Raw genomic sequence first — 21810 nt, 5'->3', positions numbered from 1 at the left:
AGGGTTAGGTTTAGGGTTAGGGTTAGGTTTAGGGTTAGGTTTGGGGGGGTTAGGGTAAGGTTTTCGCTTTATTTTTAAATTTACCGCTCACAGCGCGATGTTTTTGTTGCGCTGTGATGACGTCACGTACGCGCTTTTGTCGAGCGCGCAATTGTCTACCGCGGTTTTGTGGTGGAACCGTCAAATACAACCCTGATGGGACCTTCAATGAAATCGAGTTTGGCACCCCTGGTCTCGACGGTCACTTATCTGAAATGGTATCGGTTCCCCTGCTTGAGCAGGGGGCTGGACTAGAAGACCTCTGAGGTCCTTCCCGTCTCATTCTGTTCTATTCTAGAAGCTTCCCTACAGCTTCCTTTTGTCTCCTGAACAGATGCACCTCCATTATGGGTTCCCTCCCAGCGTCCAGAAGTGGGTGGTGGGACGGAGGCTTCCCCGGGACCACGAGACGCTCCACTACCAAGGCATCCAGAGGGATGGGGACCAGGCCTACCTCTACTTGATGTCCGCCAAGACCGAGAAGCTGGACAAAGAAACGGCGGACTGTGACCACGAACGGCGGCAGCTGGAAGGTGAGCCGGTCCGAAGTGGCGCCAGAATGAGAGCCAGGGGTATTGATAGACCATCTACCGGTAGTCCTCGACCTACGACCTAATGGAGCCCAGAACTGATGTGGCTAACTGAGACATTTGTTAAGTGAGTTTTGCCCCAGTTTTACGACGTTTCATGCCAGATTCGTTAAGGGAACGATTGCCGTTATTAAGTCGATCGCCCCGTTGTTAAGTGAATCTGGCTCCCCCCTCTTGACTTTGCTTGTCAGAAGGTCGCAAAAGGGGATCGCGTGACCCCGGGACACAGCGACGGTCATAAATATGAGTCTTGTTTGCCAAGCGTCTGAATTTTGTTTACGTGACCCTGGGGATGCTGTGACTGTCGTTAAGCGTGAAAAGTGGTCATAAGTCACTTTGTTCAGTGCTGTTGTAAGTTCGGACGGTCACTAAGTGAACTGTTGTAACTTGAGGAATACCTGCATCTTCAGGTCGTCCTCGTTGAGGACTGTAACTTGTGACAGTCGTAATTTTTATCATCTTCTTTTGGAGGGGTCATTAAGTGAATCCCCACGATTGTAAAATGGATGCTGCTGTCGTTAAATGAACCAGTGGTTTGTTCTGGGCAAATGTTTGCCAACTACAAGACGTCCTTGACTTACATGCATTCATTTAGTGACGGTTCCAAGTTACGACGGTACTGGAAGTGAGTTAGGACTGTGTTTCACATTTACGACCGTTGCAGCATCCCCATGGTCATGTGCTTAAAAAGTCAGATGCTGCACAATGGGGCAAAATTCACAACTGTCTCGCTTAGCGACAGAAATTTGGGGTTCAAATCTATTGGTCTCACTCTATTGGTCATAGAGCGAGGACTACAGCTCGCAAAAGGGGAATCACCTGACTCTGGGACATTGCAACCATCATAAATATGAGTCAGTTGTCAAAACGTCTGAATCTTGATCACGTGACTCTGGGGATGCTGGAATGGTCGTAAGTGTGAGAAACGGTCGTAAGTCACTGTTTTCAGTGCTGTCGTAACTTCAAACAGTCACTAAATGAACGGTTGTAAGTCGAGGACTACGCGTATCTGTACTCTTTCAAACTATGACATTTTAAAACTCTATAGTGTAGAGAGTTTGTGGCCCGCCAGCGGAGATGGTAGCAGAGTCGGAGAGTGAGGAGGTTGGGGAGGAAGATGGGCCAGTCCTGGAGTCTGGGGAAGGCTCGGACGAGGGCTCTGCGTCGGAGGAAGAGAGGGGGCCAGGGCCATCCGACAGTTATCAGCTGCCTTCAGAGTCAGTGAGGCAGAAGAGCAGCGGGAGCCTGTTCCCAGTGTGCGCATGCACAGAGTTGCCAGAAGAAAAGAACAGCTAAAGAACAGGGGTTGACTTGAGAGTAAGGCAACAGGTGGATGGTGAATGGCCCCTCCCAGAGGGAATAAAAGAGGAGCGAAAGGGGAGTGGAGTTTGCAGGAGAGACAATTAGTTTAATTCATTAGGGTGAAGATCCTGATTTCTTGCCAAGTAATTGCCGATACAGCGTGGAGTTTGGAAGATATCGGCCTGGCAGCTCTCCAAGCCTGATCAAGTTCTGCGGTTGTGAAATCTCTGGAAAGTTTGTCGGCCGAGACTTTGCTGGAGAGGAATTCCCTTTCCACTAAATAAAAGGGGTTTTATCGGGGTTCGTGCTTTTGGGAAGCCTGGGTCAGAACACATGGTGACATCTTTCCTTTCTCTCCCTTGTGTCTCGTCGTCAGAGTTGGGCATTAGAGAAGGGGTCCTGTTGCCTCGGGGAGCTGGCGACTCAACCTCTTCGGGCTTCTCAACGCCGTCGGAGCCCTCCCTGATGTTGGACGTGCACGAGGAGGGCAGCGGCTGTGGGGTGACCCTCCCCGCCGAGCCCCCTAAGGTAGGAGACATTCAAGAAAGCGGGTGATGTAGAGATTAAGAAGATGTCACGTGCCCACCCCCATAATTTAATGCCCTCCCCGTTCCATGCCTCTTGCTCATGTGTGCGTGACCCCCCACCCACTGCCCCATGCATGTGTGCACGGCTTTCTTAGAGCCTGGGGAGGGTGAAAACAGTCCCCCCCCGTACGCACTCCGGAGGCCGGAAACCCATTTTCCAACAGTGGGCCCCGTAGGTCCGTTTTTCTCCCTCCAGAGGCTTCAGGAGGCTTCCCTGTTCCCGAACTTCCAGATTGCGTGTTGGCCCCGTGTGCCACTTGTGGCATGCGTGCCACAGAATTGCCATCAAGGGCATAGGATCTCCTGCTCAAGCAAGGGGGTTGGTTTAGAACAGGAGTCCCCAACCTATGGGCCGTGACCCACTACCAGACAGCAGCCTATTCGTACACAGGCTGTACGAGTGGCTGGGTGGTGGTGCACGGGGGAGCCCTCAACCCCACTTGTGCGAGGAACGAGGGTGTGCATACTCACACCCGCCTGCCCCTCCCACAAAACCATCCTCTCTTGCCCTCCTCCCCTTGCGGCTCCAGACCTTCAACCCAGAAAGGTTGGGGGACTCGGTACGAGACCCCCAAGGCAGAGGTGGGTTCCTACCGGCCGGTTACTACCGGCCAAACCGGTAGTAACTTGGTGGCCTAGTCGTTGGAACCAGCCAGCAATCCAGGCTGGCCATGCCCCCGTACCGGTTCTCTCAGCCTGGGATTAGAGTGGGGACGGGGCGGCTGCCTGCCCAGCTGCCAGAGCAGATGTGACAGCAGGTGTTGTGCGCATGGCTGTCTGATCCAAGGCGGCCCGGCACTGCTGCTGCTGGAGCCGCGTTGTCCTGCTGGGTTCAGGGACGGCGGGGCCCAGCTTCTGCCCCTCGTGTTGCGCTCTGCAGCTGCTGGAGCCCTAAGCGGAACTCTTCAGGGGGCTGGGCTGCCCGCACATCTTCTTCCTGGACCTGTTCTGGCTCCGGCAGCGTTTCCTGGCCCTGCCGCGCTCGCCCCCGGACCACTTCAGTCGCCGACCACAGCTGGGAGTCAGCCAAGTGCGGCTTCTCGGAGCAGCACGCCGCCCTGATCAACCTGGCTTATGGCACCCTCCGCAGCCCACTCTGCACGGAGTCAAGTTGCCGGCGGGCAGCGGTGCGGAGACTGAGGGAAGGGGACCCCCAGATAGCACCCTTGTTCTCTGCTGGTGGGCCAGAAAGAGAAGCTGTCTCTCAGGGAGCCCACGGAACAAAATAAAGGCTCCCCCCCCCAAAAAAAAGACAGCGCCCTGGACTGGCGGCCCCCCAACTTTTCACCACCGCTTCGGTGGGCGTGGCTTGGAGGTGGTGGGGAATGGTTCCACCACAAAACCGCGTTCGACTAAAGCGCGCTCGACGAAACCGCGTACCTGACGTCATCACAGTGCGACGAAAAAAGCACGCTGTGAGCGCTAAAGCAAAAATTAACACCTAAACCTAACCCCCCGAAACCTAACCCCCCGAAACCTAACCCTAAACCTAACCCTAAACCTAACGCTAACCCTTAACCTAACCCTAAACCTAACCCTTAACCTAACCCTAAACCTAACCCTAACGCTTAACCTAACCCTAAACCTAACCCTAACCCTTAACCTAACCCTAACCCTAAACCTAAACCTAACCCTTACCTTAACGTGAATCGGCTTGCTTTCAAAGCGCTTTTTAAAGCGCCCTTTTTTCTCCGCGCTCGCTGTTGTTGCCCTGCTGATGACGTCAGCGACGCGCTTTAATCGGGCGCGCTTTAGTGGACCGTGGTTTTGTCGTGCCACGGTGGGGAATCATGCGACTGAGTGTGCGTGAGTGACGTTAAGTTGGCCCCGCCCACTCAGTCACATGCCCCCCATCTAGCCACGCCCACCGAACTGGTAGTAAAAAAATTTTTGAGACCCACCCCTGCTCCAAGGTCCCTTCCAACTCTCATCCTTCTAAGCGGGCTGCCTGCTTGTCTCCCGCATCCCCCTTACTTTGCCCCCCCGCCTGCCCGCGTGGCTTCCTAGGTTGGTTGGGAGTGCCGGAGCTGTACGTTTATCAACAAGCCGTCACGCCCCGGATGTGAAATGTGCTGCGACGATCGGCCCTTGAACTACGTCGTCCCGGAAGACTACAAGCTGGATGCGGAAGAGGAGGAATGGTTTCAGAGGGATTTGGAGGCCACCCGCCAGTACCGGCAGGTGAGAGGTGGACCTGGCCAGCCACATCGGGGTGGAGGGGGGGGTTGATTTGAAGAGCCCTGGTGCTGCATAGTGGTTAGGAGGTAGCATTGCAGGCTAACTCTGCCCACTGCCAGCGGTTCGATCCTGACCAGCGCAAGGTTGACTCAGCCTTCCATCCTTCCGAGGTCGGTATAATGAGGACCCAGATTGTTGGGGGCAAGAGATGCTGACTCTGTAAATCGCTTAGAGAGGACTGGAAAGCACTGTGAAGCGGGATATATGTCTAAGTCTCATCTCTCTGAGATTATCTGTCTCTCTGTCTCTCACTATTTCCCTCTCTCTGTCTCTCCATGTCTTTCAGTCTGTATCAATCAGATCTATCTCTGTCTATCTCTTTCTCTCATCTATCTCATCTGTCTCTCATATCTCTGTCTCTCTCTGTCTCTATGCTATCTCTCTCTGTCTCTCTCTATCCTTTCTCTCTCTCATCCCCCTCTCTCTCATCTCTATTTATCTCTCCTCTCTCTCCCTTATCTATCTATCTATCTATCTATCCATCCATCCATCCATCCATCCATCCATCCATCCATCCATCCATCCATCCATCCATCTTATCGATCTATCCATCCTATCTCTCTCATCCATCTCTCATCTCTCTCATCTCTAATCTCTCTAATCTACTTATCTCTCCTCTCTCCCATCCATCCATCCATCCATCCATCCATCCATCCATCCATCCATCCATCTCTCTCTCATCTATCTATTTGTCTTGCCTATCTATCTATCTATCTATCTATCTATCTATCTATCTATCTATCTATCTATCTATCTATCTATCTATCTATCTATCATCTATCTATCTATCATCTATCTATCTATCTATCTATCTATCTATCATCTATCTATATCTATCATCTATCCATCCTATCTCTCTCATCCATCTCTCTCTCATCTATCTATTTGTCTGTCTGTCTGTCTGTCTGCCTGCCTGCCTGCCTGCCTGCCTGCCTGCCTGCCTGCCTATCTATCTATCTATCTGTCTGTCTGTCTGTCTGTCTGTCTGTCTGTCTGTCTGTCTCTGCCTGTCTATCTATCTGTCCATCTGTCTGTCTGTCTATCTGATCCTTATTGGCTGGAGGAGGGAATGGCCCACGGCCTCTTCAGACTTCACAGGTAATGTAGGCCAGGAGTCTCCAACCTTGGCAATTTTAAGCCTGGCGGATCTCAACTCCCAGAATTCCACAGCCGGCTGTGGAATTCTGGGAGTTGAAGTCCGCCAGGCTTAAAGCTGCCAAGGTTGGAGATCCGTGATCTAGGCCGTAAAAGCCACACGCCTAAAAAGACACACAGGTAAGAAACCAGTTGTGGCCCGCCAGTGGAGCTGGTGGCAGACTCGGACAGGGAGGAGGTTGGGGAGGAAGATGGGCCAGTCCTGGAATCTGGGGAAAGCTTGGACAAGGGCTCTGTGTCGGGGGCAGAGATGGGGCCAGAGCCATATGCCAGTTATCAGCTGCCTTCGGAGTTGGATATCAGTGGGGCAGAAGAACAGCTGGAGCCTGTTCCCAGTGTGCACATATGCAGAGTTCCCAGAGGAAGGGAACAGCTAAGGAACAAGGGCCGACTTGGGAGTAAGGCCACAGGTGGACGATGAATGGCCCCTCCCATAGGGAATAAAGAGGAGCGAAAGGGGAGTGGAGTTTGCAGGAGACCATCAGTTCGCTTAATTAGTGTGAAGATTTGTTTGTGACTCTCAAAGAGTCCTTTGCCAAGAATTTCCTTGCACAGCGTGGCGTTTGGAAGATATCGGCCTGGCAGCTCTCCAAGCCTGATAAGGTCTGTGCTTGTAAATTCACCCTTGAAAGACGGTTTGCCGGGACTTTGCTGGATGTGAACGAGAGGAAATTCACATGAGCTTCGTAAAAAGGAGTTTTGTTGGGACAAGGAGTCGGCTTCGGGATTAGGTGAAGCCTACGTCAGAACAAAACCTTAACGCTCTGCTTTCCTCTCTCTGGTTCCAGGTGGAGGAAGAAGAGAAAGAGAGAAACTACAAGCAACTCCTGCAGTGGGACAACCAGAACTTGGTGCTTTCTAAGGAAGCCATTCAGTGCCCCATCTGCTTCATGAACCTGGAGCCTGGCGAGGGAGTCACCCTACGAGAATGTCTCCATTCCTTCTGCAAGTGAGCCTTGGTTGCAAAACACGCTCAGGGCTTCTTATCAAGGCCCGGTCATAAGGCAGAGGAGGGCACCCGGATGATCTCTTGATGGTCTTAGGAGACATCTAAGGTGGCTTTGTACAACTGGTCATCCTAGGATGGGAATTGCTACTTCCTACCTTGGTGATCTCTTGATGGTCTTAGGAGACATCGAAGATGAGTCTACATAACCGATCTCCTTAGCATAAGAAGTGCTAGTTTCTACCTTTTGTGATCTTTCAAGGTTTAAGGAGACATCTAAGATGGCTTTGTATAACTGGTCATCCTAGCATGAGAATCGCTAGTTCCTACCTTGGTGATCTCTTGATGGTCTTAAGAGACATCTAAGGTGGCTTTGTATAACTGGTCATCCTAGGATGGGAATTGCTATTTCCTACCTTGGTGATCTCTTGATGGTCTTAGGAGACATCTAAGGTGGCTTTGTACAACTGGTCATCCTAGGATGGGAATTGCTATTTCCTACCTTGGTGATCTCTTGAAGGTCTTAGGAGACATCTAAGATGAATCTATATAACCGATCTCCTTAGCATGAGAAATACTAGTTTCTACTTTTTGTGATCTTTCAAGGTTTAAGGAGACATCTAAGATGAGTTTATATAAATGGTCATCCTAGGATGAGAATCGCTAGTTCCTACCTTGGTGATCTCTTGTTGGTTTTAGGATTCATCGAAGATGAGTCTACATAACCGATCTCCTTAGCATGAGAAGTGCTAGTTTCTACCCTTTGTGATCTTTAATGGTTTTAGGAGACATCTAAGGTGGCTTTGTATAACTGGTCATCCTAGCATGAGAAGTGCTACTTCCTAACTTGGTGATCCCTTGATGGTCTTAGGAGCCATCTAAGGTGGCTTTGTATAACTGGTCATCCTAGCATTAAAAGTGCTACTTCCTACCTTGGTGATCTCTTGATGGTCTTAGGAGACATCTAAGGTGGCTTTACGTAACTGGTCTCCCTAGTATGGGACCTGCTACTTCCTATCTCTGTTCTTAGATTTCTCTTGAATGATAGCTAACTGGGAGATGAACTTGAAATGGAGTGGGGTTTGCAGAGAGGAGGAGCAGGAAGGGGAGGAGGAGACAACTATGGGGTGCTGTCTCTTCGCTCAATGTTTTCTTGTAGACGTCTCATTACCAATCTAGGTAACATCATCAGTGCTAGCGTCAAGCTCACAGAACACCCAGGACCCCACACTTCGACCTCAGCTGCAAATAGTTTCTTCTATAAATTGTCCAAGTGTACAAAGTTCTTCGCGGCCGCATCAGAGTTGTGTGGACGTTCTAGGAGTGGTTGAGTGTGAGGATAATGGGTTCTGTGCTTCCTCCCTCCATCCTCAGGGACTGCTTGAGGGGGACCATCCTGAACAGCCCGGAACCGGAGGTCAAGTGCCCCTACATTGATGACAACTACTCCTGTCCATGGCAGCTGCTGGACCGTGAGATCAAAGCGGTGAGTATCCAGGTGGGCCTCAAGACCAGCGTTTCTTCCCTACTTCTAGCCTTAACGTTCCTCACCACTACCTACAATAGAAGCTCTGTTGTAGTCCAGCATCACTCCCAACACCTAATACCATGATGAAGGATGCTGGGACTTGTAGTTTAGCATCATCTGGACCACTTAGGTTGGAGAACATACAGGTGGTGCTTGATTTGAAGCACTTCATTTAGAAAGAGGGAGGAGGGACAGAGAGAGAAGGGGGGGAATAGGAGAGGGAGAGATGAGAGAGAGAGAGATGAGAGAGAGAGCTAAATGAGATAGAGATAGATAGGTGGGTGGGTGGGTGGGTGGATGGATGGATGGATGGATAGAGATAGGACAGAGAGATGAGAGATAGATGAGCAAGAGAAAAAGAAAAAGGAGAGGGAGAGATGAGAGATAGATGAGAGATATAGATAGATAGATAGATAGATAGATAGATAGATAGATAGATAGAACAGAGAGAGAGAGAGATGAGAGATATATGAGCAAGAGAAAGAAAAAGGAGAGGGAGAGATGAGAGATAGATGAGAGATATAGATGATAGATAGATAGATAGATAGATAGATAGATAGATAGATAGATAGATAGATAGATAGATAGATAAATAGATGACAGAGAGAGAGGAGAGATAGATGAGAGAGATAGATATAGATAGATAGATAGATAGATAGATAGATAGATAGATAGATAAGAGATAGATAGATAGATAGATGGATGAGAGAGAGATAGATAGATAGATGGATGAGAGATAGAGATAGATAGATAGATAGATAGATAGATAGATAGATAGATAGATAGATAGATAGATAGATAGGACAGAGAGAGAGAGAGATGAGAGATATATGAGCAAGAGAAAGAAAAAGGAGAGGGAGAGATGAGAGATAGATGAGAGATAGAGATGATAGATAGATAGATAGATAGATAGATAGATAGATAGATAGATAGATAGATAGATAGATAAATAGATGACAGAGAGAGAGGAGAGATAGATGAGATAGATAGATATAGATAGATAGATAGATAGATAGATAGATAGATAGATAGATAAGAGATAGATAGATAGATAGATGGATGAGAGAGAGATAGATAGATAGATGGATGAGAGATAGAGATAGATAGATAGATAGATAGATAGATAGATAGATAGATAGATAGGACAGAGAGAGAGAGAGATGAGAGATATATGAGCAAGAGAAAGAAAAAGGAGAGGGAGAGATGAGAGATAGATGAGAGATAGAGATAGATAGATAGATAGATAGATAGATAGATAGATAGATAGATAGATAGATAGATAGATAGATAAATAGATGACAGAGAGAGGAGAGATAGATGAGAGAGATAGATATAGATAGATAGATAGATAGATAGATAGATAGATAGATAGATAAGAGATAGATAGATAGATAGATGGATGAGAGAGAGATAGATAGATGGATGAGAGATAGAGATAGATAGATAGATAGATAGATAGATAGATAGATAGATAGATAGATAGATAGATAGATAGATATAGGACAGAGCGAGAGAGATGAGAGATAGATAGATGAGAGCAATAGAGATAGATAGATAGATAGATAGATAGATAGATAGATAGATAGATGAGAGATATAGATAGATAGATAGATAGATAGATAGATAGATAGATAGATAGATAGATAGATGAGAGATATAGATAGATAGATAGATAGATAGATGAGAGAGAGAGATATAGATAGATAGATAGATAGATAGATAGATAGATAGATAGATAGATAGATAGATAGATAGATGAGAGATATAGATAGATAGATAGATAGATAGATAGATGAGAGAGAGAGATATAGATAGATAGATAGATAGATAGATAGATAGATAGATAGATAGATAGATAGATAGATAGATAGATAGATAGATAGATAGATAGATAGATAGATGAGAGAGAGAGATATAGATAGATAGATAGATAGATAGATAGATGAGAGAGAGAGATAGAGATAGATAGATAGATAGATAGATAGATAGATAGATAGATAGATAGATAGATAGATAGATATAGAGATAGGACAGAGAGAGAGAGAGAGAGATGAGAAATAGATGAGCAAGAGAAAGAGAAAAAAGAGGGAGAGATGAGAGATAGATAGATGAGAGAGAGATAGATAGATAGATAGATAGAGATAGGACAGAGAGAGAGATGAGAGAGAGAGAGAGATCTACAGGTGGCTGATGAAGAAGAGGAGGAACAGCTGGGTCCAGTGCCTGCCGTGAGAATGCGCAGAAGGCAGAGGAGAGGAGAGCAGTGGAAATCTATGGGCCGGTGCTTGAGCTGGAAGAGCCACCGCTGCTAGCGAAGCCCCACTCTAGCTCTGGGGATCAAAGGCAGGGGGCGGAGATGAATGGATGTGGCAGACAACTATTCATCTCCCGGACGGACAGACTTCTTAGCCTGCGGTGAGACAGAAACTTTTAGCCGGGGCTGCTCCTCATAAAGGAATCATTGCTTCAACTACAGAGGGTTTGTGGTGCTTGGGGAGCTGGGTCAGAACAAGTCCAGATAAACAAGTGAAGCCCCTGCTATGGGATGCAGGCAGCATGCAGAACCATTCCCCTCCGGTCCACGGAAAAACCTTTCTCCACGGTTTTGCTCCCTGGTGCCCAAAAGGTTCGGGACTGCTGCCCTAAAGATCTTCTCTAAAGCCTTCTCCATTTTGTCTGTAGCTACTAACGGAGGAAGAATATCAGCACTTTCTGGACTTGGGGATGTCCATCGCGGAGAATCGCAGCCGGTCGAGTTTCCACTGCAAAACCACCGACTGCAGGGGTTGGTGCTTTTACGAAGACGACGTGAACGAATTTCACTGCCCGGTGTGCCACAAACCGAACTGCCTGCTGTGTCAGGTGAGCTGTGACCAGGGGTGAAATCCAGCAGGGTCTGACAGGTTCTGGAGAACCGGTAGCGGAAATTTTGAGTAGTTCGGAGAACCGAATTTTGAGTAGTTTGGAGAACCGGTAGCGGAAATTTTGAGTAGTTTGGAGAACCAAATTTTGAGTAGTTTGGAGAACCAAATTTTGAGTCGTTTGGAGAACTGGTAGCGGAAATTTTGAGTAGTTTGGAGAATGAATTTTGAGTAGTTTAGAGAACTGGTAGCGAAAATTTTGAGTAGTTTGGAGAACTGGTAGCGGAAATTTTGAGTAGTTCGGAGAACCGGTAGCAGAAATTTTGAGTAGTTTGGAGAACCGAATTTTGAGTAGTTTGGAGAACTGGTAGCAGAAATTTTGAGTAGTTTGGAGAACCGAATTTTGAGTAGTTTGGAGAACTGGTAGCAGAAATTTTGAGTAGTTTGGAGAACCGAATTTTGAGTAGTTTGGAGAACCGGTAGCAGAAATTTTGAGTAGTTTGGAGAACCGAATTTTGAGTAGTTTGGAGAACTGGTAGCAGAAATTTTGAGTAGTTTGGAGAACCGAATTTTGAGTAGTTTGGAGAACCGGTAGCAGAAATTTTGAGTAGTTTGGAGAACCGAATTTTGAGTAGTTTGGAGAACCGGTAGCAGAAATTTTGAGTAGTTTGGAGAACCGAATTTTGAGTAGTTTGGAGAACTGGTAGCAGAAATTTTGAGTAGTTTGGAGAATGAATTTTGAGTAGTTTAGAGAACTGGTAGCGGAAATTTTGAGTAGTTTGGAGAACTGGTAGCGGAAATTTTGAGTAGTTCGGAGAACCGGTAGCGGAAATTTTGAGTAGTTTGGAGAACCGAATTTTGAGTAGTTTGGAGAACTGGTAGCGGAAATTTTGAGTAGTTTGGAGAATGAATTTTGAGTAGTTTAGAGAACTGGTAGCGAAAATTTTGAGTAGTTTGGAGAACTGGTAGCGGAAATTTTGAGTAGTTCGGAAAACCGGCAGTAGAAATTTTGAGTAGTTTGGAGAACCGAATTTTGAGTAGTTTGGAGAACTGGTAGCAGAAATTTTGAGTAGTTCAGAGAACCGGCAGCGGAAATTTTGAGTAGTTTGGAGAACCGAATTTTGAGTCGTTTGGAGAACTGGTAGCGGAAATTTTGAGTAGTTTGGAGAATGAATTTTGAGTAGTTTAGAGAACTGGTAGCGAAAATTTTGAGTAGTTTGGAGAATGGTAGCGGAAATTTTGAGTAGTTCGGAGAACCGGCAGTAGAAATTTTGAGTAGTTTGGAGAATGAATTTTGAGTAGTTTAGAGAACTGGTAGCAGAAATTTTGAGTAGTTTGGAGAACTGGTAGCGGAAATTTTGAGTAGTTCGGAGAACCGGTAGCGGAAATTTTGAGTAGTTTGGAGAACCGAATTTTGAGTAGTTTGGAGAACTGGTAGCGGAAATTTTGAGTAGTTTGGAGAATGAATTTTGAGTAGTTTAGAGAACTGGTAGCGGAAATTTTGAGTAGTTCGGAGAACCGGCATTAGAAATTTTGAGTAGTTTGGAGAACCGAATTTTGAGTAGTTTGGAGAACTGGTAGCAGAAATTTTGAGTAGTTCAGAGAACCGGCAGCGGAAATTTTCAGTAGTTTGGAGAACCGGTAGCGGAAATTTTGAGTAGTTTGGAGAACCGAATTTTGAGTAGTTTGGAGAACAGGTAGCGGAAATTTTGAGTAGTTTGGAGAACCGGTAGTGGAAATTTTGAGTAGTTCAGAAAACCAGCAAATGCCACCTCTGGCTGGCCCCAGAGTGGGGAGGGAATGGAGATTTTGCAGTATCCTTCTCCCTCAGAGAGGGTTCGCAACTTGGGAGTCCTCCTGGACTCACAGCTATCGTTTGACCACCATTTAATGGCTGTGACCAGGGGGGCATTCGCCCAGGTTCGCCTGGTGCGCCAGTTGCGACCCTACCTGAATCGGGAGGCTCTCACAACAGTCACCCGGGCCCTTGTGACCTCTAGGCTGGAATACTGCAACGTGCTCTACATGGGGCTGCCCTTGAAGAGCATCCGGCGACTTCAGCTAGTACAGAATGCGGCCCGCGCGAGTGATTGTGGGTGCACCTCGGTTCACCCGCATAACACCTATCCTCCGCGAGCTGCGCTGGCTACCTGTCGATCTCCGGATGCGCTTCAAGGTGCTATTAGTCACCCATAAAGCCCTACATGGCAGTGGATCTGGATACTTGAGAGACCGCCTTCTGCCAATTACATCCCTGCGACCAATAAGATCACATAGATTAGGCCTCCTCCGTATACCATCGGCCAGCCAGTGTCGGCTGGCAACTACAAGGAGGAGGGCCTTCTCAGTAGTAGCCCCGACCCTTTGGAACGAGCTCCCCGTAGAGATTCGCACCCTCGCCACCGTCCAGGCCTTCCGCACAGCCTTGAAGAACTGGCTCGCCCGTCAGGCCTGGGGACAAGGATAATTCCCCTCCCGAATGATGAATGTATGTTGTTTATTATTTTATTATATGTCTTATCTTAATGTCTGTATCTCCCCTTCCCCTATTTTATGTGAGCCGCCCTGAGTCCCCTCAGGGAAAAGGGCGGCCTACAAATATTAATAAATCTCTAAATCTCTAAATCTCTGCTACACCCACCAAGCCACACTTACCAAGCCACGCCTGCAGAACCTGTAGTTAAAAAAAAATGAATTTCACCACTGGCCGTGTTCCTTCTTTGGAGTGGACACCCTGCCAGTCCTGCGCAGAAGGACTGTTTGAGTTACTAAGCTTTTACACCTAGGCAAGAAAAACCAAATGTACAGGGACAGATTTAGGCGAAACGTGGCTCAATTGCAGTCACTGTCAGAGGGATCTTGGGGTCCTAGTGGACGATGGCTTAAATAGGAGCCAGATGTGTGATGCAGCTGGCAAAAAGGCCAACGCAATGCTGCACCAACAGAGGGAGAGAATCAAGATCACGTGAAGGGTTAATACCACTTGCTAAGGCCGCTCTTGAAATACTGCATTTAGTTTTGGTCACCACAATACAAAAAAGATGTTGAGGCTCTGGAAAGAGTGCAGAGAAGGGCAACGAAGAGGATTAGGGGGCTAGAGGATAAAACATATAAACTGGCAGGAATTGGATGAGCAGGGGGAGAATAGAACAAAAAAGAACAGAATTTGGAAGGAACAGCTGGGTCCAGTGCCTGAAGCGTGGATGCACAGAGGAGAGGAGAGCAGTGGAAATCTATAGGCCGGTCCTTGGGACGGAAGAGCCACCGCTGCTAGCAAAGCCCCTCCCTAGCTCTGGGGATCAAAGTCAGGGGGCGGAGATGAATAGATGTGGCAGAGGAGAGGAGAGCAGTGGAAATCTATGGGCCGGTCCTTGGGACGGAAGAGCCACTGCTGCTAGCAAAGCCCCTCCCTAGCTCTGGGGATCAAAGGCAGGGGGGTTGGAGATGAATAGATGTGGCAGAGGAGAGGAGAGCAGTGGAAATCTATGGGCCGGTCCTTGGGACGGAAGAGCCACTGCTGCTAGCAAAGCCCCTCCCTAGCTCTGGGGATCAAAGGCAGGGGGGTTGGAGATGAATAGATGTGGCAGAGGAGAGGAGAGCAGTGGAAATCTATAGGCCGGTCCTTGGGACGGAAGAGCCACTGCTGCTAGCAAAACCTCTCCCTAGCTCTGGGGATCAAAGTCAGGGGGCGGAGAGGAATAGATGTGGCAGAGGAGAGGAGAGCAGTGGAAATCTATGGGCCGGTCCTTGGGACGGAAGAGCCACCACTGCTAGCGAAGCCCCTCCCTAGCTCTGGGGATCAAAGTCAGGGGGCGGAGAGGAATAGATGTGGCAGAGGAGAGGAGAGCAGTGGAAATCTATGGGCCAGTCCTTGGAATGGAAGAGCCACCACTGCTAGCAAAGCCCCTCCCTAGCTCTGGGGATAAAAGGCAGGGGCGGAGATGAATAGATGTGGCAGATAACTTTTCATCTCCATGCCGGACGGACTTGTTAGCCTGCGGCGAGAGACAAATTTTTGGCGGGGCTGCCAGCAATCCTAATAAAGGAATCTTTGAAAGTTTGTCAGTGTTTGGGGAGCTGGGACAAAAAATAAATAAATTAACCTCGGCTGGATGATGGATCAGGTCATGTCCAAGTCGTGTTTTCCTCCGCAGGCTATTCACGAAAACATGAACTGCAAGGAATACCAGGACGATCTCCAGATACGAGCGGTGAATGACCACGCGGCACAACAGACCACGGAGGTGCTGCTGGTGAGAATGGCAGGGCGCCAGGGAACCCTTTGATGACCAAACAAGAAAGTTTATAGGAGGGGCCCAACTTGTGGCAACCTCGGGAGAGCTTAAGAAATACCCCTCCCTTATAAATTCCAAACTCCTGCTGGTGAAGACAATCAAAACGGCCACTTGATGGGCTCCGTATCCCCGTGGGGTTCCCGGGGCCACTGGCAAAACCAGATCTTTGGGGTCCTTTTGAAAGCGCAGTGAAGTTGGGGTGGGGAGGGAGCCCCCACGGAGAAGGCCATTCTCCTTGGTCCCACCAGATGGAGCTCCTTAGCAGAGGGGGGACTTGTAACACCACCATCCCCCCGCCTGCATGCCTGCTCTGGTGGGTTAGGTAGATATAAATATGGGTCCTAAATGTAATTTGTAGAAAAAGACTTTCCCTCTAGGATCTGTCTGTCAAACCCTAACCCTATCATCCGTCTCTATCTAGCCATCTGTCTGTCTGTCTATTTTTATTCATCTCTATCTATTCCTATCTCTCTATTATCTTTCTATTATCTATCATCTTTCTCTCTTCCTCTCTATTATGTATTCTCTCTCTCTGTCTGTCTCTCTCTCTCATCTATCTATTCATGTCTATCTATACCTATTTTTCTATTATCTATCTTCTCTCTCTCTTCCTACCTCTCTATTATGTTCTATCTACCTACCTACCAATTATTATCTATCTATTCATCTCTATCTATACCTATCTATTATCTATTATCTATCATCTCTCTCTTCATGTTATCTATTATCTATCATCTATCTACTCTCTAATCTATCTATGATATCTTATCTATCTCTCATCTATGTCTGTCTGTCTGTCTATCTATCTATCTATCATCTCCTATCTATCTATCTATCTATCTATCTATCTATCTATCTATCTATCTATCTATCTATCTATCATCTCCTATCTATCTATCTATCTATCTATCTATCTATCTATCTATCTATCTATCTATCTATCATCTATCTATCTATCTATCTATCAATCATCTCCTATCTATCTATCTATCTATCTATCTATCTATCTATCTATCTATCTATCTATCTATCATCTATCTATCTATCTATCTATCTATCTATCTAGCTAGCTAGCTAGCTAGCTAGCTAGCTAGCTAGCTAGCTATCATCTATTCATCTCTATCTATTCCTAATCTTTCTATTATCTATCCTCTCTCCCTATCTCTCTATTATGTTCTATCTACCTCTCTGTCTACCTACCTACCTATCAATTATCTATCTATTCATCTCTATCTATTTCTAGCTTTATTATCTATTATCTCTCTTCCTGTTGTGTATTATCTATCTATCTATCATCTATCTATATCTATGATGTCTCTTATCTCTCATCTATCTCTTCTCTCATTTATAGATCTATCTATCTATCTACTCTCTCATACTTCTCTTAACTCTTATCTTTTATCTCTCTTTCTTCATCTCTATTCCTATCTATTATCTACCATCTCTCTCTCTTCCTACCTCTCTATTATCTATCTATGTATCTATGTATGTATCTATCTATCTTTCTATCTATCTATCTATCTATCTATCTATCTATCTATCTATCTATCTATCTATCTATCATCTATCTATCTATTGAATTTATATTTACCAACAAAGACATATATATCTCTATCTATCATCTCTCTATCGTTATCTATTTAATCTCTATCATCTATCTTTTTATGTTATCTCTCTCCCACGCTTATGTTTTATAAACAACTCAAGGCAGAAAATACACCTTTCCCCCCACAACCACCATGTGGGAGACTGGGCCAAAGTCATTCAGCCAGCTTTCATGCCTAAAGCAGGACTAGAACTCACCGTCTCCTGGTTTCTAGCCTGGTGCCTCAGCCACTAGACCAAACTAAGCTCTCTAGAAGCCCTCCCCCCACCCTTCCTGGTGCCACTAGGAGGAGGCGGGCGTTGTGAACGGCTGTGCTCCCTTTTTCAGAAACTGGTGAAGGATGGGGAGGCCATGTACTGCCCCACCTGCAGGATCATCGTCCAGAAGAAGGATGGCTGCGACTGGATACGCTGCACCGTCTGCCACACGGAGATTTGCTGGGTGACCAAAGGGCCACGCTGGGGACCAGCGGTATGTATTGACGGAGGGTAGAAACTGTGTGTCTAATTTTATTTATTTGTTTATTTTTGTCTTTTAATGACCCCAGAATCCCTTGCATCGGGGTGGGTGTGGCCAACTGAATGGAGCTAACAGAGTGCTTACTGGCCCATTGCCCTTCCTGTCACCAATGCGGAGTTTTGTTCAGCAGATACATTCTCATTGTGCCCAGAGAGAGAAATATCTGCCTTTACCTAGGATCGAACACACAGCCTCCTGATTGTGAGGCAAGAGCTCCACCTCTAGGCCACTGCACCAGTGTGTGTGTGTGTGTGTGTGTGTGTTTGTGTGTGTGTGTGTAATTTTATGCATTCTACATATTGTAGAGGGTTGGATTAGATCAAGATTTCCCAATCTCAGCAATTTAAAGATGGGTGGACTTCAACTCCCAGAATCCCCCAGACAACAAAGCTTGACAACTCTGGCAAATGGGGTCTTAAACTTGGGTGCGACAACTGTCTGGTTTAGCAATAGGAATTTTGGGCCGAATTGTGGCTGTAACTTGAGGACTACCGTATCTATCTATCTATATAAAAATGGCTGTGTGTGTGTATATGTTCCAGCATAACTCTGGAACGCCTCGAGCAGTTTCAACCAACCTTGGTACACAGATGACTTACAAATACTGTGGGGGCTAAGACACCCTAACACCCCGAGGGGTGTGAGTTCTGATAAGATACAGCCTGTTGTGTCTTAAAATGGCTTCTCCTGTACTGCCGTAAAATGGCTTCTACTGTACAGCGCAGTGGAGTTGTCATGGTAACGGCTTCACAGTACTCCACAAGGGATTTCCCTCTGGTAAGGGGGAAAAATCCAACATTAGGTATCCTGGCTAATACAGGATTAGGATAAATAAATACCCAAGCACAACAGCGGGTTATCAGCTAGTAGTATATTTTAAAAAATCAAGAGATTTTTTTTCCTCTTGATTTTTTAGATTTAGATTTAGACTCATTTGATTGAGTCCCAGAGGAAATAGGGCTCAATCTAATGACGGCAGCATTTGCTTAACAATCACTGCAAAAAGACCCCAAACAAAGGGGATGAAATTGGATGCAGTTTTAACAGCCGCAACTTTACGATAATTATAACAGCCCCGGTTCCAGGTCGTAAGTCAAGGATTGCCTCGAGATCCCTTCAAACTCTTCTATTCAATTCCATTTCTATTACTTCTATTTCTATTCAGTTCTAGTTGTATTCTACTGTATTCTGCATTGTTCTGTTCTATTCTAATTCTATTCCAATTCCATTCCATTCCTATTCAATTCCTATTCTATTCTAACTCAATTCCTGTTCTATTCTATTCCTATTATATTATATTCTACTCTATTTTCTATTCTATTCTATTCTAATTCCATTCTAATTCAATTCCTATTCTATTCCTATTATATTATATTCTATATTTTCTATTCTATTCTATTCTATATTCTAATTCCATTCCATTCTAATTCAATTCCTATTCTATTCTAACTCAATTCCTATTCTATTCCTATTTTATTATATTCTACTCTATTTTCTATTCTACTCTATTTTCTATTCTACTCTATTTTCTATTCTACTCTATTTTCTATTCTATTCTATTTCCATTCCATGCCATTCTAATTCAATTCCTATTCTATTCTATTCCTATTCTAACTCAATTCCTATTCTATTCTATTCCTATTTTATTATATTCTACTCTATTTTCTATTCTATTCTATTCTATTTCCATTCCATGCCATTCTAATTCAATTCCTATTCTATTCTATTCCTATTCTATTATATTCTACTCTATTTTCTATTCTATTCTCTATTCTAATTCCATTCCATTCTAATTCAATTCCTATTCTATTCTAACTCAATTCCTATTCTATTCTATTCCTATTTTATTATATTCTACTCTATTTTCTATTCTACTCTATTTTCTATTCTATTCTATTTCCATTCCATGCCATTCTAATTCAATTCCTATTCTATTCTATTCCTATTCTAACTCAATTCCTATTCTATTCCTATTTTATTATATTCTACTCTATTTTCTATTCTACTCTATTTTCTATTCTATTCTATTCTATTTCCATTCCATGCCATTCTAATTCAATTCCTATTCTAACTCAATTCCTATTCTATTATATTCTACTCTATTTTCTATTCTATTCTATTCTCTATTCTAATTCCATTCCATTCTAATTCAATTCCTATTCTATTCTAACTCAATTCCTATTCTATTCCTATTCTATTATATTCTACTCTATTTTCTATTCTATTTTCTATTATATTCTATTCTATTCTCTATTCTAACTCAATTCCTATTCTATTCCTATTCTATTATACTCTATTTTCTATTCTATTCTCTATTCTAATTCCATTCTAATTCTGTTCCTATTCTAACTCAATTCCTATTCTATTCCTATTCTATTATATTCTACTCTATTTTCTATTCTCTTCTAATTCCATTCCATTCCATTCTAATTCAATTCCAATTCCAATTCTATTCATCTGTCTGCACCCGCCTCATTGTTCTAACACCTCCTGGGGAAGGGTGCAAAATTGAGTTCCCCCTCCCCCCTTTTCACGCTCCGTGCTTCTTTCCCTCCAGGGCTTGGGTGACATCAGCGGGGGCTGCCGTTGCAAAGTGGACGGCATCTCCTGCCATCCGAATTGCCAGAACTGCCATTGATGGGAGGAGATTCCTGAAAAATCGGGACTTTTCCAGGCAGTCCTTTTCATTTGCAAGAAGAAGGACGGAGACCCCGGACGATGGCCGGAAGGGGAACCTTTGGACAATTGCACAGGTCTTCTGCTGCGTGACCAAGTTCTCTACCACTCCCGTCTTGGGACAACTCACCTCCGTCTCCACCGAAGTGGTGATGGAGCCAAGGACGTCTGCAGCCTCAGGGTTGGTTGAAGGGGGGGGGGCGCCTTTTCAGCCCCCCAGCCCTGTGTTGGTTGTGCCTGGAACTTGACCCGTTGGTTGGTTCTGCTCTGCTTCGTCTTTTTTCGTAGAAAGCAGTGGCTGTTTTATCTTTTCTCGCCATCTTTCTGGTCCATCTTTCAACCTTGGATCTTGGACTTTACCAGATGTCCTTCATTTCATTCGAACCAGACTTCCGAGTCCTGTTTTCGATTTACGAAACGAACCACAATATTCTCCTTTTTATTGGTATGACGGAGCGGGGATCCTTGGCCCGTCGTCCGTTTTTCCCCCCCTTGCTCTAAGGATGTTCCCACTTTCTGTTGCGTCTTTAGGTCACTTCTGTGATTTGAGGCCGAATCGGCATCAGATGGGAGCTTTGCAGTTGAGGGGGGTGGGGGGGGTGTCACCTCTCCTATATTCCCTCCCCCTCCATAAATCTAGTTTCTGAAATTGAAGATGAAGTAGCACAGAATATTTTTAAGGGGTGTGAAAAGCCTGCCGAACGGACCCTCAAGTTGATGGACGTCGTATTTTCCTGAGATAGGATTTTGTAGCATACGGAGGGCGGGGAATTAAAGCGGCAGAATTGCTAAAAATGTGTTTAAAAAAACAACAACAACGCATCATTTTGTGAATTTTATTACTTGAAATTGTATGAGGTGGGATCTGTGGAAGAAGAACTGAAGAAGAACAGAAGAAGCTTCTTGGATGAGAAGTGAAATGTCTTCACGGAAAAGCGAAGTTTAGTTGTCTCTTGAAAAGGCACTTTGGGTCCACCCGGGGGTATTTGAATGGTGGGACGGGTGCAGTCAGAGGCAAGGAATTGGAATAGAAAACATGGAATAGAATAGAATGAATAGAATAGAATATAGAATAGAATAAGGAATAGAATAGAATGAATAAAGAATAGAATAGAATAAGGAATAGAATAGAATAAAGAATAGAATAGAATAAGGAATAGAATAGAATAAAGAATAGAATAGAATAAGGAATAGAATAGAATAAAGAATAGAATAGAATAAGGAATAGAATAGAATAAGAAATAGAATAGAATAGAATAAGGAATAGAATAGAATAAAGAATAGAATAGAATAAGGAATAGAATAGAATAAAGAATAGAATAAGGAATAGAATAAAGAATAGAATAGAATAAGGAATAGAATAAAGAATAGAATAGAATAAAGAATAGAATAAGTAATAGAATAGAATAAGAAATAGAATAGAATAAAGAATAGAATAAAATAAGGAATAGAATAAAGAATAGAATAG

The 21810-nt window shown here is 45.0% G+C and overlaps 1 protein-coding gene across 3 annotated transcripts in view; it reads left to right on the top strand.

Annotated features, from left to right (window-relative positions):
- RBCK1 (RANBP2-type and C3HC4-type zinc finger containing 1) overlaps positions 1 to 21160 on the top strand; it is a 41358-nt gene extending 20198 nt beyond the window's left edge. For all 3 annotated transcript variants that reach the window (XM_032219022.1, XM_032219020.1, XM_032219021.1), the window contains exons 7-15: positions 374 to 572; positions 2308 to 2459; positions 4526 to 4699; positions 6700 to 6860; positions 8232 to 8343; positions 11068 to 11247; positions 15401 to 15499; positions 17475 to 17618; positions 20224 to 21160. In XM_032219022.1, the coding sequence (XP_032074913.1) occupies positions 374 to 572; positions 2308 to 2459; positions 4526 to 4699; positions 6700 to 6860; positions 8232 to 8343; positions 11068 to 11247; positions 15401 to 15499; positions 17475 to 17618; positions 20224 to 20304 (1302 nt within the window). In that variant the 3' untranslated portion in view covers positions 20305 to 21160. The remainder of the gene's footprint in view (positions 1 to 373; positions 573 to 2307; positions 2460 to 4525; positions 4700 to 6699; positions 6861 to 8231; positions 8344 to 11067; positions 11248 to 15400; positions 15500 to 17474; positions 17619 to 20223) is intronic.
- The last annotated feature ends 650 nt before the right edge of the window (positions 21161 to 21810 follow it).

This window comes from Thamnophis elegans, chromosome 5, assembly GCF_009769535.1.
Source record: "Thamnophis elegans isolate rThaEle1 chromosome 5, rThaEle1.pri, whole genome shotgun sequence".
In the NCBI taxonomy this organism is placed as follows: domain Eukaryota; kingdom Metazoa; phylum Chordata; class Lepidosauria; order Squamata; family Colubridae; genus Thamnophis; species Thamnophis elegans.
Note: the sequence above shows the minus strand (reverse complement) of the source record. Positions and strands in the feature narration are given on the sequence as shown.